This window comes from Stegodyphus dumicola, chromosome 8 (genome assembly GCF_044657685.1).
Source record: "Stegodyphus dumicola isolate Sdum_Otavi_A_Nest chromosome 8, ASM4465768v1".
Taxonomy (NCBI): Eukaryota; Metazoa; Arthropoda; class Arachnida; order Araneae; family Eresidae; genus Stegodyphus; species Stegodyphus dumicola.
The window spans coordinates 189,431,334-189,450,059 of NC_140775.1; the positions used below are offsets into that span (position 1 = coordinate 189,431,334).

General features: G+C 30.7%; 1 protein-coding gene across 1 annotated transcript in view; it reads left to right on the top strand.

Moving 5' to 3' along the window:
- The first annotated feature begins 4,410 nt into the window (after positions 1 to 4,410).
- The window catches only part of Rat1 (5'-3' exoribonuclease 2 Rat1), a 184,175-nt gene continuing 169,859 nt past the window's right edge, over positions 4,411 to 18,726 (top strand). Inside the window, exons 1-4 of the mRNA XM_085822832.1 lie at positions 4,411 to 4,558; positions 7,268 to 7,372; positions 10,192 to 10,319; positions 15,273 to 15,384. Coding sequence (XP_085678958.1) covers positions 7,298 to 7,372; positions 10,192 to 10,319; positions 15,273 to 15,384 — 315 coding nt within the window. The 5' untranslated portion in view covers positions 4,411 to 4,558; positions 7,268 to 7,297. The remainder of the gene's footprint in view (positions 4,559 to 7,267; positions 7,373 to 10,191; positions 10,320 to 15,272; positions 15,385 to 18,726) is intronic.

Genomic DNA, 18,726 nt, shown 5'->3' on the forward strand with positions numbered 1-18,726 from the left:
GTTGAGAGAAATACCTTGTAAGTATAACTGGAAAAGAAATCCATTCAAGTAACACAATAATGAAACAACTTATCGGCATTTCAACAGATTCGACATTAAAATCCAAATTTGAGCAAGAGCAGCTCCTAAATGTTTGCTTGTAGATTCCTGAAGAATAACTAGAAGTCTCTCACATACCTATAAAATCTTAATGCCATTAGGAACAACACATTTAAATGAAATATCTTTTTCAACGTATGTGGCAGAGAAGAATATACAAACAAATTAAATGCAGAATATGTAATGTGACTGGAAATAACACCAATAAAGCTAGACTTCGACAGTCTGTGTTAAAACAAAATCTAGTACAGTTCAGTCGTTAAATATAACCCGGTGGTAGATGAGATCTAGAGCACGTTTTAATGCTATTAAAGAGAAAATTACAGTAATTTTATGCTAAAATACTCTAATAAAAATACAATACTTTTCTATAATCATTTTCAAATAAAGTACCCGTAACATACTGTATTTTATGATGTATTTTTCTAATGGTTAGAAGAGGTTTCCCGAAAAAATCTTATAGCTATGAGGGTTTCATGAATCGACAAAGCTTGAAAACCACTGGTCTAGAACAACAGTCTACCACTCTTTAAATCACACGCAGCCTCTCTTTGTGATTTTGTCTGGAGATACTGAAAATTAAAATTAGTTTCTGAGCGCACTATTGTTTGTAACAGAGACAATTTCATTTAGGAATCAATATACTTTTTTCTTTCAGTTTGAATGTGTTCCTGGATACGTACCCACTCATTAATCACTACACCGTTTCCCCCATACCGGCTTGTAGATTTGAAAGGTATTGCCTTACTTCCAAGACGATCCTCACTCTCGATAGAGACTTGTCTCTCCTTGTTTTTCAATCCCCAAAATGCGGCAAAAAAGAAAAGAGGAGATTTATGGCCTAACTTGGACACGCTATCTTCAGAACGAAGTTGTATCAGGCTCATGCAAAGTTCACTTAAAAAGACAGAAAAAAAGGAACGCGTTTTGTACCCTTTCAGATGACATTGCAATGGGAACTACTGTTTATCTGAACGTATTTTTACGTATATTCGTTGGATTTGGGGGGCACCTGCACAACTGTCGGCATGTTCACCGCCACAGTTGCATTACCATAATAGGCTTAATCCTCGTAAGTGGAGCTACCGCGCGGGATGGCACATTACCTTGCAAATAGCCTTATTATCAACGTTGGCAATAAATTTACAAAGTACATCGAATTTATTACTGACATCAACATTAAAAATTGTTTACTGACCTTTTTGGGGTCGGGCGGTCCTCCGAGGTGAGGTAAATCCGTCCTTAATATCTGCTGTATTTGTACGTTTTTTCATTTTAACATTTGTATAAACACTAGTCACACTCACATTGCCAATGTTTATTCCACTTTTTACGACATCTGAATATTTGATATTTTTAAATTTTCAACTGCGGGAGCTTTACTACAACTAGGTAGAAACACATCACTATTAAAATTATCCTTACTTGTACTAGGCACATTACAAATAACATAATCAGCGCTAAGAACATTAGAATTTTTAACATGGTTTCACATAATACAGATTTATTATGAACCCTAAAAACCTCACACTTGCTCTTTAATCTTATCAGCTGCGCATTTATTTCTTTGACCTGGGAGCACACCATCTCACAATTCACATTGACGTCCATATCAGAATTCTCCTTAAGGTAATTGTACATTGCAAGGAGAATTGTCATGTTTGCATTGGATAATTGTCCATTGCAAAGATGACAAAACATTGACATCTTCGAAACTAATGGAGTTCTTGAGGAAGTCCAGTAAGTTCACCTCATCATAAGTTTTCTTAGCAAGCACGTCCTTTAGAAGTAAATCCTTCAAAACAGGAGTTATATCACAATCATTGTCTAAGTCATTGGACTCACAGTCCTAAATTTCAGCACAGTCGTTATCCTCCATAGCGAAAATGCAAGCACAGACACTCACAAACACTAAAACACAAGTACAACTACAACAATAATTGAACAATATAAACACAAGTAACTATATTCCAAGTAGCGCGAGGTAATAGAAGGTACCAAAGGTGCCGTAGTTAACCCTACTACAAAGCACATGGCACGGTCGAGGGGGGGGGAACACCTTCTCCCTCGAACAATATGATCCGGATCACACAGCGATAGGAGAAAAATTGGGAGTTTATCGCTGGAACTGTGAAAATCTGCTAATACCAAAAAAATGCAATAATGCCAATTCTTTCAACAATTGCAGAACTTTTTCTATGTGTCCGCAGCCACTTCAAAATCCCAGCTTAACTTTGCTTTTCAACTTCATGTTTGGCACAAGGGTTACCGGACAAAGAATCCTATTGTGGCAAATACTGTATGCGTAATTCATAAGATGATTCTTCTTGTTACTGGACTCTGAATAACCAATCTGATCTACATTACAAAACAACAGGTCTTCATATTTGTCCTGAAGTAGTCAATTTATGTTTCGCATAATCTCAACCTCTTAACTCAAAACTTGCTTTATTCGTTAGCTGTGTGGTTGTATTCTTCTTCTGAATCCACCTACGTAATATAATTGTCTACATAAAAATGAAGACTTTGGTTGTTTGGCTGTATCTCCAAGATCCTTTCTTTAAAATGTTTATCATAAAAGTTCTTTAGCTAATTATTATATTCATCAAATGATTTTCGTTTTCTAACTTTTCATGCGTAGTATTGTCATTAGCTCTATAGACTCACGATTTCATTTTTGAAGCTCTTCACATTTTAATTTCAAGGTTTCACAATCATAGCTTCTAAAATTTGACTAATATCTTCTATATTGTGCAATTAAGTGAAGGAACAAAGAACGATTTTGCGTTGTTGACACACTTTATTCATTTTAAATATTTTCAAACAAGAACAAAATGTACCTTTTTATCACGTCAACGGGACACCACTTTTCAAGAATTTGATATACCGTATATACCCGCGTATAAGTCGAGATATTTTGGACAAAAAAAAGATTTCAAAGTGGGAGGTCGACTTATACGCGGAGCCATAAAAAATTAAAAGAATCGGAAGTTCAAAAATTTCTTTATATAATGCAGTTGTTTTCTTCCCGCACTCAAATTGAACGACTTATCAAATAAGTCACTTACTTGAAGTAATTTCATGACTTAAATATCCAGCAATAAAAAAGTTACACGCCAAAATTAAAAAAAATAGCCCACGCAATAACTGAACAGTTTGAATATTTCTTTTAACTTTTAAAAAGGGAAAATGCAGATAGATTTTACGTTACGCAAGAAGAAAACCATTTTACGGTCGTTCTTTCGTTAGTGATTGTAACAATACAGAGTTCGAGACTGAAAATATGTATGATGACGAGCCAATGACGACAGAAGAGTTCTATGAAATGTTTGGAGAATCTGACCATGAATCGGACGTTGAAGGATTTTGATTTTGTTTATTTACCAAAGTATTTTTTATCGTATACTTACTTTTTTTTTCTCAGACGATTTTGAATAAATGTAGTACTTAAAAAATTTTTTTTCGAAGTTTCTCGATCGATTTCGGAAGTGGGGGGTCGACTTATACGTGGGTTTCTTATTTTCTACGAATTTTTTATGTCGAAGTGGGGGGTCGACTTATACGCGATATCGACTTATACGCGGTATCGACTTATACGCGGGTATATACGGTAATCTGTTGTTGCTTACGCTCACGTGTCTGACGTAATCAGCCCAAGCCCACAATATTCCACCTGGCAAGGAGCACTACAATACGCCTGCCGTTGGCAAAAACCTTGAGTACTATTCAGGTCATAGTGCGATTTAGTTCAGTTCCACCCCCAATTTCGAAGGAGAGAACCCCGGATGGACGGGTCCAAGGGTCTCCCACTCCTCTCCTCTTCCACCAAACCGAACTTTCGTCTACCCGCATATTTAGAGTGCCGCCTTGCCGCATCGACACTATGCATGTACAAGCATTCTCCGGGATTCAAGCCAGGAAACCTGCCTTCTCCTGGATTCGAACCCAGACACTTCGGCACGGCAGTCAGCGACGCTAACCACTGTTCCGGTTGGGAGGCTCAATAAAATCTACCGAATTTTAATATTCTTTCATTTTATTTAAACATCAAAATAATAACTCCAAGCATTTACACTTCACCGTTTCGACAAGAACAACGAAAAAAAATCTTTTTCTTTTGACAAACAATGTTGCCACTAAAAACTGTGTAAATCATCACCTAAAACATAAAAAATTTTTAGCATTCATGGAATTGTAAATATGTATATTGATTTCTGACAATAATTAACACAGCACAGCATTTCAGCAGCAGGTGGCCTATCTTGCATGGTGTTTGCTGGTAAAATTTACATGCTATAGATATAAACCGGAAATAGGCTGTTTTCAAATACCATGATTTTTTAAGTCTTAAACTGTAAACCATAAAAACGAAGCTGTGTGATTAAAAACTTGTTGTTTAGAAAGTGTTACCAGTAGAAGAATACTTTAAAACCTGGCTCCTACATAGAAAGATCAGAAAGTATGTACTTTTCAAAATTTAAGTATGTGTTAAGATAAGAAAAATCTCTGTCAAATGAGGAAATTATTTCCATTATCCTAAGAAGCGCGTGCTGTGATTTTTAGCATGATTTTGAAAGTTTGTTTACTCCATCTCATCGTAACACATAATTTTTTTTTATTGATCTGATATGTATTTCCTTCGTTATTTATGGTAAATTTGGTGTAAATTCCTTTAATTAAGGTGTCTTATATTAGCAAATTTACTATGTTATTGACTTGCTATAGTGCAAATGTTTTACGTGTTGTGCAAAATTCAGTGTCAAAGATACGCAAAATCTCAACATCATGTATTTCTTTAGTTTTGTCAATTGGGTACTGTATTTCTATACTATGATCGTACTCTAAATTATGTTGATGAAGGTATCCATATGCAATTTGATAACCAAATGATGAGATATAATATATAAAACAAGAAATGAAAAATCGAAGAACACGATATCCAGAAATCTAACTTTTTCAGTGTATTGAGCATTGATCAGTTTCGTCAGATGTTTTGAAAATAGTTATGGAACTGTTTGGTTATCCGAAACTGAGTTTATTTGTGTCAAAAGTATTAGACAGTTATACATGTCCTTGAAGCCATTCATCCTTGTGAATTTTCAAGCTTATTTTAAATAGGTGGTCTCCTGAAACTTGCAAAGTGCATTATCACTTGCTGCCCAGATGGTATAGTGGTTAGGGAAGCCGACTGCGATACTAAAGGTCCCAGGTTTGAATTCTGGAGAAGGCATGGTTGTAACTCTCCGTCCCTTCATAGGAAGCAAAAATGATGCACCTATTGCATGTCTCCAAAATAAAGTGACCACCAGTTCTGACTTTAGTTCTGGCCAAGCGTTAAGTCGGCTGAGGGCCCACCATTGGGAGGGTGGGAACTATTTGCCACAAGTAGTTTCTGTTCTGTGCAAAGATCTTAATTATTTATCTATTTTACAGAAATAACACTTTACAATTAGCAAATTTAAAACAAAGCTCAGTCAATCTGGCTTGCATGTCATAATTTAAAGAAAGAGAGCTACTGACTCTATTATTCACTAAATGCTGAAAATACAGTTGTCGTATATGATATGCTATGATAGAACAAGGAAAAAAATAGCTAGATATGATGCATGTTTAATCGAGTAAAATGACAAATTTTGGTGGAATTAGCTACAACTTATTGCATTCATTTTAAACATACTTTGGATAGTAACATTCATATTGGGATTAATCTAACTAATTTTTTTACTAATCTCTGTCAAATTAAAGCTTTCTGAATATTTTTATTTTAATCAGCATTTATTATAACTCTGTTATTTTCTACCATTATTGATATTTTTTCACAACCATCACCTCTGTCTATATATAGTTGTCTTAGAGAGGCCTATAATTTTTTTCTTCATATCGAGTCCCCTACCATAAAAAACACAGCATGCCATTGGCCTCCTTCGGTAAAAAACATAGCATGCCACTGACGTATACATACACACATAAAAAAAAAAAAAAAAAAAAAAAAAAAAAAAAGGTGAAATAATTTAGCTTATTTATTAATGCTTCAAGAACCAATGTGATATTTAGAAAAATTGGTACTATTCTGTTTTAAGGGCCGTAAAAAAAATTGCAGTGAAAATGTATGCACTAAAGTACCAAATCTAGCACACACGTCCATTTAACAATGCGCCAAATCTAGGTACGCGCTGATTTCACATTGCGTAAATTTATATAGTTATATATTTCTTAAGACGGCATTGAAATACTAGTTTAATTTTTAAATCTTTTTTTTTTTTTTATATATATATATATATATATATATATATATATCCTATGGATTTAACAATTTGGGAATTGCCCATGACAAAAAGTCGGTAATATAATTTTTGGTAAAGTGCAGAATCATCCACTGCTTGACGAGTTTTTAAGAACTGCACATACTCAGTATCCATGCGCACATCGACCTATTTTCACTTCAAAAAATTCTAGAATTGCACAAAAATGGCACTGCGCACACCCTTGACTTTATCTATGTACACATCGACCTATTTTCACTTAAAAAGTAAAAGAAAATTGACAAAAATCCAATTATTTTTACCCTTGTAAAAAGCAGCAAACAAATAAGTGAGCGATTCTGCACTTTACCGAGAATATTTTCAAAGAAAAGGCATCATTCATTATAGAAAATTACGTTTGAACAACCAACGAGATGAAATTATGCTTTAGCGATAAGTCGGTAGCGAAATAGTGATGCAGGCATCCATTCAGTTATGTTTAGCAATTTTTATATAAATTATAATAATGATCTGAAATAGCTATTTACTCTTTTGCTTCCATTCAGTCATGTTTAGCCTTTTTCATATAAATTATAATAATAAAAAAGTATTATTTGAAATTAACCTTTCATCTAAATTAAAACATCAATCTTATATAGTTATTTACTATTATTCTTCCTTTCTTGCCGCAATTATTTTTGGCAGCATTGGCATCAGCAATAGTTTTGCGATTTTTTACGGCCCTCGAAACCGAATAGTACTGAAAAATATATTTTTTGCATCCAGTCTTTAAAATATTTGTTAAATTTATTTTTCATTGATTCTTGAGCTGGTATTAAAACAGATTCCCCTTTATTGTGAAAATTTATGTTTTTTGTTTTGTTTATTTGAAATAATTATATATGTATAATTTTTTTATCTTTTAGAATTACTGAAATTTTTAAATAGCTAGCAGCATGGGAGTTCCAGCTTTCTTTCGATGGTTAAGCAGGAAATATCCTTCAATTGTAGTTCACTGCATTGAGGAAAAAGTATGTAGTTATCGTATATCGTGTGAGATATGCTCCATCTTTTCTTTTTCTCTTTTATTTTGTTTATTTATTTTTTGTTTTGTTTTTTATCTATTCAGCTAGGTTTCAAACAGCATTTTTTTATATATTTAATTCTGAATAATCAGCATTACAGTTTATGTGCATACAGGACCGGTGCTAGTTTTTTTCCCCCACTTGGTATCTCTGTAAATTAAAAAAATTATGCACCACTGGCTCTAGTAGTTATCCAGTGCATATAGCAGAGGTGGCCAAACTTAACGTTACTAAGATCCTTGTGTTGGAAGTCACGAATGTTCTCTAGAGCCACACCTAAATTTTCCAAAGCCATCTTATTTCATTTTACAATTTACATCATTTTAAGTTCCATTTAAAATAGTTCTTTCATCAGAATTTCATTTTAAAATTTACATTATTTTAAAAGTTGTGAAACAGGTTTCAAATGGAAAGAAATATCTGATTCTAAACAACCATTTAATATCAGTATGCCTTAAGCATGTGATGATGTGTTGAAGACATCTTTAAGTCTTGTGGTAAAAAGTCATCTTTTTCATTTTCAGGTCTTAAATATTAGTTCCCGATTCCTTCTTGTAACTGTTGATCTTTCATAACTTTGTTGCTCATAAAACTTCGTATTCTTCTTAAATCTTCACCACAGGGACTAGAATCATTTTTCTGCTACCTCAAAATTATCCCAAAATTTATCTCCATGCTCGCTGTGTGTCAATCAAGCCATATATGTCCTCAAATTTTACAGATTTTTGAAATTTTCTAAATGTAGCATCATCTAAAAACATCTTCATTTTTTAAAGTAGCATTAGATTCTTTGCAAAAATTTTTGATAGAATTTATACAATACTTTTAGCTTTTGCATGTTTTTGAGTAACATTTAGTTTAACTAAAAGGAAATAAGGTTGATCTTTACATTATGGTAACTTGGCTAATTTTTGGTGAAAATTTGGCAACCAACTCTCCTACAGCAACCCTCTATTTTTTTTCCCCGCCGCCATTTTGTCTTCACGAAGTAAAGACATGTTTCTTTTCTTTTTATCTACTGAACACTTCTTCCAACAATCTACTAGCCGAATTACACTTATGCTAGAAATTTTATCAAACAAAACTGCTTAATCATGACAAATATTCACTGCAAAATTGGGAAAAAGTGCACAACACCATACTCCTTACACGTTTTTCAAAATAACACATACACATAAACCATGTACACGCCGACTTATTTTTACTTAAAAAAACATCCCAGAATTGCACAAAAATGGCATTGCGCACACTCTTCACTATATCCATGTACACTGCTTTTTTCTCATAAATTAGAAAAATTTCACGAAAATACATGACAATTTTCTCAATCTTTAAACCCGGTAAAAAGAACATATATGAAATTACCTGATCGCGAAAAAGTATTTACCCTTTCCAAATATGAACATTTCCACATATAAAATAAATAAAATATCCAAAAACTTTTACCTCTAAATCATCTATTATATTATAAACGTCACCAACGAATTCATACCGCAACCATTACAAATACTTAGTGTCAGATATTTAAATTATTTCCATGCACGTTTACTTCAACTAAAACGTGTACCAAATTCCTACAAACATAAAATTTACAAAATAACTATCATTTCATTAAAATATAATTAAATTAAAAAACACTACTTAAAATATAAATGAGCACATATATTAAATTAATAAAAATTACCTTACAATCCTAATTACTTTAAACTAAATCATTGCTAATAACAATTTTCCCAACAATACCAAATTCCTTTCCACCTTACATTTAGAACAATGCATAAAAATAATATCCTCAAATAATTAAAAATACTAACTTACCTAATCTTCTTCAGAATCTTGATTACGTGTCCGATAAACTTTTCTTCTTTCTGTTTCAGGATCTTTAAAATCATACTTATATTTCACAGCAAGGTACCAGGTAAAATAACTATTTTAATAAAACATCTTTATTTCTATCTCGCACAACCTTAAACAAACATTTATTACTACCCTTTTCAATACCACTAAATACCCATTTCGAATTCACTTTAGTTACGGCCATGGGATCCAAAAATTAACCAACACTGTTTCACACAACACAGAATAAAGCCAAATACAAAATTTCCAGATTTTTTCCCGATTTCCCCCCTTTTCCGATTAAAGAACCATAATTCGTCCATTAATATCACATGACATATCCCATGATCTCTCATTTCCCTCACACAAAATAATGCGTAATCGGAACTGAGTACTGCTCACATTATTACCAAAGTCCCAGGTAGTAACCTTTATCGCCTCCAAAATGTCGCCAAACTACCAGTTACCATATTGTAAAGATCAACCGGAAATAAAATAAAATCATTACATTTCAACATTCATAGCTTAAGTTTACTAATACATTTGCTAAAAACATTTCCTGAATGTGCTTATATTTTTAAAAGTTTAGAGCATTTAGTATCATTGATTGACAAGAATACCAAAAATAAATTTTTTAGCCTAAAATTTTTAATCATTCAAAGACTTTTATTGCTTTGGACTTTGATAACGTATTTTTGAGTGTTAGAAGTAAACTTTTATTTTAAGTGACTTGTACAGCATAAGAAGTGTTATCAGTTTCCCTATTATATATTCTATTTTAGTTTATTATTTTTTAAGTTGGTCATTTAGAAATATGCTATTTTTGAATTGCACACTAGTTTTAAACAGACTGAATATTACTAAGATTTCATAAATTTATTTCAAAGGAATTTAATATAAGGCTGCTCTAATAATACTACTTCTTTCAGCCTAAAATTGTTAATGGGGTTAAGATTCCAGTTGATACATCACTTCCAAATCCCAACGATGTAGAATTTGATAACCTTTACCTGGATATGAATGGAATAATACATCCGTGTTGTCACCCTGAAAATAAGTAAGAGCATTTATTTCAATAAATAAGCTTGTGTTCTATTAAAAGATAATATAAATTTTGTGTTGTATTTTATTTTATAATTGTATTGGCCTAATTTCAGTGCATGGCAGTTAGTTGAGTTTTGAAAGATTTACCTATAAGATTAGGAAAAAAAAAATCATATTGTGATAGTTTTAAATAGAAATTAATATATACTGTAAATTAATGTGAAAAAAGCCATATTTTTGTGTATGGTGTACCATTTCTTCAAACTTTTTGAATTTTTTATAGCTTTTAGGAAAAATGTGATACTTCTTTATTAAATAAGAGACACTTGCTTGTTAAACAGTGATACTTTCTTGTTGACCTTTGCACTTAATAAAAATTGGAAACTTATTAGACCAATCGGTTGATCTTTACATTATGGTAACTTGGCGTTTTTTTGGCGAAAATTTGGCTACCAACTCTACTACGGCAACCCCCTATTTTTTTTTCGCCGACATTTGGTCTTCACGAAGTAAAGACATGTTTCTTTTCTTTTTATTTACTTAACACTTTTTCCAACAATCTACTAGCCGAATTACACTTATGCTAGAAATTTTATGTAACAAAACTGATTAATCATGACAAATATTAACTGCAAAATTGGGAAAAAGTGCATAATCACAAACTCCTTGCGTGTTTTTCAGAATAGCACATACACATAAACCATTTACACTTCGACTTATTTTTACTTAAAAAAACATCCCAGAATTGCACAAAAATGGCATTGTACACACTCTTAACTTTATCCATCTACACTATTTTCTCATAAATTAAAAAAATTTGCATGAAAATGCAGGAAAATTTTCTGAATCTTTAAACTCGGTAAAAGGCACATATATGAAATTACCTGATCGCGAAAGAGTATATACCCTTTCCAACGATGAATATTTCCACGTATAAAATAAATAAAATATCCAAAAACTTTTACCTCTAAATTATCTATTATATTATAAATGTCACCAACGAATTTTTACTGCAAACATTAAAAATAGTTACAAATACTTAGTGTCAAATATTTAAATTATTTCCATGCACATTTACTTCAACTGAAATGTATACCAAATTCCTACAAACATAAAATTCACAAAATAACTATCATTTAATTAAAATATCACTAAACCATGTACACGTCGACTTATTTTTACTTAAAAAAACATCCCAGAATTGCACAAAAATGGCATTGCGCACACTCTTCACTATATCCATGTACACTGCTTTTTTGTCATAAATTAGAAAAATTTCATGAAAATGCATGAAAATTTTGTGAATCTTTAAATCCGGTAAAAAGAACATATATGAAATTACCTGATCGCAAAAAATTATATACCCTTTCCAAGGATGAACATTTCCACGTATAAAATAAATAAAATATCCAAAAACTTTTACCTCTAAATTATCTATTATGTTACAAACGTCACCAACGAATTTCTACCGCAAACATTAAAAATGGTTACAAATACTTAGTGTCAAATATTTAAATTATTTCCATGCACGTTTACTTCAACTGAAATGTATACCAAATTGCTACAAACATAAAATTCACAAAATAACTATCATTTAATTAAAATATAACTAAACCATGTACACGTCGACTTATTTTTACTTAAAAAAACATCCCAGAATTGCACAAAAATGGCATTGCACACACTCTTCACTATATCCATGTACACTGCTTTTTTCTCATAAATTAGAAAAAATTCACGAAAATGCATGAAAATACTCAACGTATTCTACTCAAACATATTCCAAAATACTACAAACATATAACTCACAAAATCACGATCGTTAAATTAAAATATAATTAAATTAAAAAACACTACTTAAAATATAAATAAGCACATACATTAAATTAATAAAAATTAGATTACAATCCTAATTGCTTTAAACAAAATCATTGCTAATAACAATTTTCCAATAATACCATATTAATTTATTTACTCCTTACATTTAGAAAAATGCATAAAAATAATATCCTCAAATGATTAAAAATACTAACTTACCTAATCTTCCTCAGAATCTTCATTAAGTGGCACGCATACTTCCCTACAGAAAGAGTTCCAATCGGCTACAGTACTACTGCTAATTTCTAAATCCAAAATCCAGTAGTCAACTGGCAGTCTATTCACCCAGTAATAAGAAATTAATAAAATATCACCCATACTCAAACTACTTTCAGCAAACCACGTACCATTCCTTACACTCCGTTTCACAAAATATCCATTTCACCAGATTTCTTGCACCGCCTTTCAAACTTATCTGTAATATCCTTCCTTTAACACAATCTCAACTTATTATTATTATCAGATAAACGCATTAAAAATTTAGAATTCACTTTACATAGCGCCATGCAATCCGAAAATTAATCAACACTATTTCACACAACACACAATGAAGCTTAATACAAAATACTATAGTACTGCAGATATTTTTCCAAATTCCCCCCTTTTCCGATTAAAGAACTGTATTTCGTCCATTAATGTCACATGACATATCTCATGATCTCTCATTTCCCTCATACAAAATAATGCATAATCGGAACTGAGTACTTCTCACATTTTTACCAAAGTCCTAGGTAGTAACCTTTATCGCCTCCAAAATGTCGCCAAACTACCTGTTACCATATTCCAAAGATCAGCCGACTAATCTGTTATATGCAGAATTCAGTTGTCGTCAAAGAGTATGCTGTGGCTGCTTCAACAAGCAAGTGCTGAAATTATTGTTTTTTTTTTTTAAATTTTTGACTAACTTGATGCTGAAATTTGAACAAGACAGCTCTAGCATATTCTGTGCAGTTATTATGAATAATCTTGCTTGTACTGCTGCAAAAGAAACTGTTAAAACCCAATGCTATTCCAAGAAAAGAAAAATAATGCAGAGTGCTTTCGAAAGCCTGCACAAATGAAGGCCAAAGGAAATTCATTTGGTGCCAAATAAGAAAATGATGGTGACAATAATGATAATATGAATGATTTTAAAATTGAACCTCCAAATAACAATGTAAATATCCCTGACTGCTCTAACTGTAAAGATAAACACGTGTGTATTGATAATTTGAAGGAAAAAAAACAATATTTTTATAAAACTGTTAAAATATAGGAAAAATTTAAAAAAAAAATTTTTTTTTAGAATGTTTGCTCTGCAATAAAAAATAAGTAAACATCATTTAGAAAAACTTTTGTATTCGAAATTCGAAAATTGAAAATTCAAAACACAAAGGTAGCAGAGCAATTTAGGTAATTTATAATCATCAAAGTAATTTTGCATAAAAGACACTTTCTTAGCTCCTCTTTTGAAAAATTAAAAAATTCTCATTACATGCTATGAGTAAAGTTATTTTGCCAAACTAAGACAACAATCTTGCAAATCGTTTTTATCTAAGTATGGTGTATGTGTATAGATGTAAATATAACTTAGAAAATTATTTAAAAGATATCTGTTATTATATAAAATCAGAAAAGTAACACACCCAGTGTAAAATTTATAATTAAGCAAAAAAGCAATTTTAGATTAGATTAACTTTGAATAAAATTACCGATTTCAAGGGCAGTCAAAAGTAAATTTCTCTTTTTTAGCAGCAGGGAAAAAGTACTGCCTTACATGTTTGAAATTACACGAATCTAAGGTTGCTTTTTCACCTAAATTTAAAAAGCTGTTGTCATAATTATCTTAAAAAAAGTAATCAAATTCTTCCAGTTAGAATGCAGATGAAGAAAAGACTATGCATAAATGCACATAGGAATAAAACTGCAACTTGTAATGAAATGAAACGTTATGTTAAAAGAGTGGCATATTTTATCTGTTATTTTAAATTTAATAAAGAATTATTATTAGCTTTTTAAATTTTTGATGTAGCAGTAACAATGTCTCTCCAAACTGTAATTATATTTCGCATGCAGTTAATTTGAAGGCTGGTTTTTTAAATTTAAAATGCTAATTTCTTTTCAGTGAATTTTGTCTCATTGCTCAGTATCAGTGTGACTATATCACCATTCCTCACTTCCTGTTTCAGGGGAAGCTCTGTGGACTAGCCCCTCTGAGTCCTGATTCATACTTTTCACTATCTAATTGTTTCGAAATATTCAGATATGTACTTCTCCCCACTTACATTAAATTCATTTTTTGCTTTTTCTTGGATTTGTTTCAAATTTCTTCCAGTTTTTATTCTTGTGAAGATGGCAGATATGGTATACCTATCTTGATGGGAAGCTATAGTGTTGTAATTGTTGAAAAATTTAAAGCAACAAAAATTAGCATAATGTTCATAAATTTGCAGGATTAGTTTTGAAGGTTTAGATATAGCTCCTTTTTCTTCAGCTGTAGAAGTGCAAATGTTGAAAAGAAAGCCTGTGCTTAGGAGTCAAGAATGAGAGGATTTTTTACAAAGTGATGAAGTGGTGCAGACAGCTGTACAGCCTGTTTCTAATTCCAGGTGACAGAATTCTACAACAGGAAAATGATAAAAGTTTATCCCACAATATGACAAGTGTCTCAATTTCAGTAGTGAATACTTTGAAAAGTAGAGTATATACATGTGTGTGTTTGTGCATACAGACTTTCAGATATATCTTAAAACCCATTTTATATTTTTTATGGATTTGTTTGATTCTTTGTATGTATAAATTAAACAGAAAAATATCATCAAATTGTAATTTAACCATCATAATAAAGTAGATAGATCCTTGGTTATCTGAGGTAGTTGAGAGTGTAACCATCTTAGATAAACAAAAACTTGTTCAGTGGAGACTAAAAATATAAGTGCACAAGCAATATTATTGTCGTTTTAAACAAACACTTCTATCTGTAAATAAAATTTTGTTTCCTTCAGTTAAACAAGTAATGCATTCAAGATTTTATTTCGTGATAATATTCATGAATAAACTGGATTTACAATAAAATTAATTTATGATTTATGTTCTTTATTTTTTAAAGACCTGCACCTAAGGATGAGGAAGAAATGATGATTGCGATATTTGAATATATTGACAGAATATTTAGCATTGTCAGACCACGGCGACTACTTTATATGGCCATTGATGGTGTAGTAAGTACTAAGCATTAAGATTGATTAAATGCATTGCTTAAGGCAAAACTCAATTTTAGAAAAAGTTGTACTGTTAAACATGTTTGGTTTTGTTGATTAGACTTTTACTATCAGTATTTATTATTATTCCTGATACGTACCATTAACTGTGATGTCAAATATGAGAGAGTTTTCAAATGGAGACGTTTAAGACCTGTCGTCTGGTATCTGAAAATTTACAAATCAATTTATAGTTCATATTTTACTGTATTATTTATTAGACATTTAGTTAGGTATTAAAAGCTGTTACCTATGCTAAAAGTTTATACCTATTTAAAAATTCATGCTAAAAGAGAAATGATCAGTTTTAAATTTAAAAAAGAAAAAAAAAAAAAAAAAATCTAAAAGCCTTCAGATTTTACATTATGCCCAAAAGGGGCATTTTTTTAACGTTTTGTGTGTTACCTTTATTTATTAAATATCATGTTCTTTGCATTTAATTAAACCATAAAATTCCATTCAACAGCAGTATCGAAAATAATTTAAAAATGAGCATATTTTTAGAATTTTTGATACACAGTCTCAACCACTAGAGATAGAAATGTCCCCCCCTCGTGCAGTGTTGCCATGGCTTGTTTTCAAACCATTGAGTTTGTACATCAAACATTCATTAAACCATAACAAATTATGAAATCGATAATAAAACAAATTTCAAATTAGGGCTTCCAGATGCCCATATTCCATGGAGGAGTACATTATTTAAAATTGGATGGCCTACATACTGTTGTTGTATCTAAATGTGAGAAAGATACATACATTTATGCAGCTTCTTCATTATTCAATTTCTTTAAATATAACACAATGCGATAATATTTGGTGGCAACAATTTGAAAAGTGAACTGACATTTCAATGCAAAATGCCAAAACGAAATTAATAGGCTTTCGAGCTAAAAAGAATGGCTTTATTAGTAAACATTTTATATTTCTTTCATGTTTTCTATAGTTGATGCAGCAGTTAATTTTTTCATTATGTATTTTTTCTCTTTTAATGTAAATTGATTGTTGTAATTTGTTTACACCTTTAGGAAATGAATGAAAGCTTTATGAAAAATATTTTAGAATCTATGGAATATTTATCTGTGCATTTTTTGATTTTCAAGAATACCTAATTATAAGAATAATATATCTGAAAATTGTAAAAATGCAACTTGTAGAAACTTTTATAATTTGGTTAAAAATGTGACTTTCCAAGTTATTCATATCAGTGTGAAATATTTTTTGACTGAAGATCCATTATGGTATATATTTATCAAGATTTACAAATTTTTGTTTATTATATTTACAAAACAAGTTTTAGTTTTATGATTTTATATGTAAAATTTACTTTTTTAAAGGAATTTACCAATTTTTTTTAATGCAAATTGTGTCAGTTTAGTAATTTTTTATGCAATTTATGTTTGAACTACATAGTTATGGCAGACACTCAGGTTATCATTTGAATTCTTCCTCTCTATTATATCCAAAACATGTTCTTCAGTTTTTAGAAGGTGAAAATTGTTTTTATGCATTGTTAAATTTAGTAATTTCGAGATCTGCATGTCGAAAAATATTTTAATTTGGTTTTCCGCAAATTTCATGATAATTTCTTTAATAAATATAATAATGTTATTACAGTTGATTAAACTTATGTTTAAAAAAACTTTAAAAAGAAAACATTTTTATTTTCATCTGCCAAAGTTTTAAAATATATTTACCTTTAATTTGCCAATATTTAATATCTTGATTTTAAAATTTAAACAAAATAATTATATATTAGCAAATTGAATTTTTCTGTTTGGTATTCTCACATTATTTTCCCAACCGTCTTGCAAAGTTGCCAGTTGTTAGCGACTACTTTTTTTGCTGTCCTAACACATAAAAAACAGTAGTAATAAAAAAAAAAAAAAAATGGCAGTGATCTGAAAATTACATAAAACAGGAAGAAATTAAAAATGCAAGATACATGCATATTGAAACAGTAAAAATTATATAAAACAGACATCTGTAATGAAACTCAAAATTTCATAAAACTAATAAATTAACTGAATTAAAAATGCAAAAAAAGTCCATAATAAAACACTTTCTATTTTCTCGTCTGTGTGCTCAATGATTTGTTTTAACTTTAAAAAAAAGTAATTGAATTGCAAAATTCTTGACATTGTAGAGCAGAAATTTGACACTAGTCACGTTGTACAAATCAACTGTTTCAATTTCAAAAAAAAAAAAAAAAGTGAAAGAATCACAAAAATTCATGGAATGCTCATTCTTACATTCACGTACTACTAGGCAAAAGGCCGTATTTCTGAAAATGTGTACTGCTTTCATGCATTACTATTTTTTACAAGGTGTTAAAAAAATAAGAAAAGAAGTCTGAAAGTTTTCAGATTTTATATTACACCCTTGGGGGCATTTTTTAACATTTTGTGTGTTACCTTTACATATTAAACATCATGTTCTTTGCACTTAAACCATAAAATTCAATTCAACAGTAATATCACAAAATATTTCAAAGAGCATATTTTAGATTCACAGTCTCGCATGCTGGAGATAAAAATGTTTCCCCCCCCCTACAGTGTTGCCATTGTTCACTTTGAAATCGTTGAATTTGTTAAAGGTGTTACAAAATTTGAAATCGATAATAAAACCAATTCCAAAGTAGAACTTCCAAATGCCCATATTCAGGTGGAAATATATGTTAGTCAAAATTGGATGGCTCTAAGTACCGTTGTTTTTTTATCACAATGCAAGAAACATACATACATTTATGCAAATTCTTCATTATTTAATTTCTTTAAATATGCATTGCTCTTATATTTGGTGGAAGCATTTTTAAAATAGAACCAATGCAAAATGCCAAAACGAAATTAGTAGCCCTTCTGGGCGAGCTGCCCATTTGGGTTTAAAAAAAGAACTACATACACTAATCACACAAACATAAACGACAAACATGAACCTCGAATTTCGAAACTGCAGGAATTACGATCACCACTCCCGATATAGATGGTGGCATTATGTGATGCCATAATATATGTGTAACCATTAATGGATTGCCAGATAAATCCATTTTCATAAAATTCTGCTTTTTGGTGACATTGTGCTTTGCACGCTGATTCTTGTCAAGGTTGAACACATGATGTGATATTAACCTTCTTATGTAAAAAAAAGCAAAATGAATTAAAAAGTAATCATTTTATGATAAATTTCACATGTTAAGTTTTTCTTCTGTAATATTAGAGTTTTTCCTGTGCCATTGTTTCAAAATATTCAGATATGTGTCAGTTTTCTCTGTAAAATTTGCATAGTCCCTTTTTTTTTTAAAAAAAG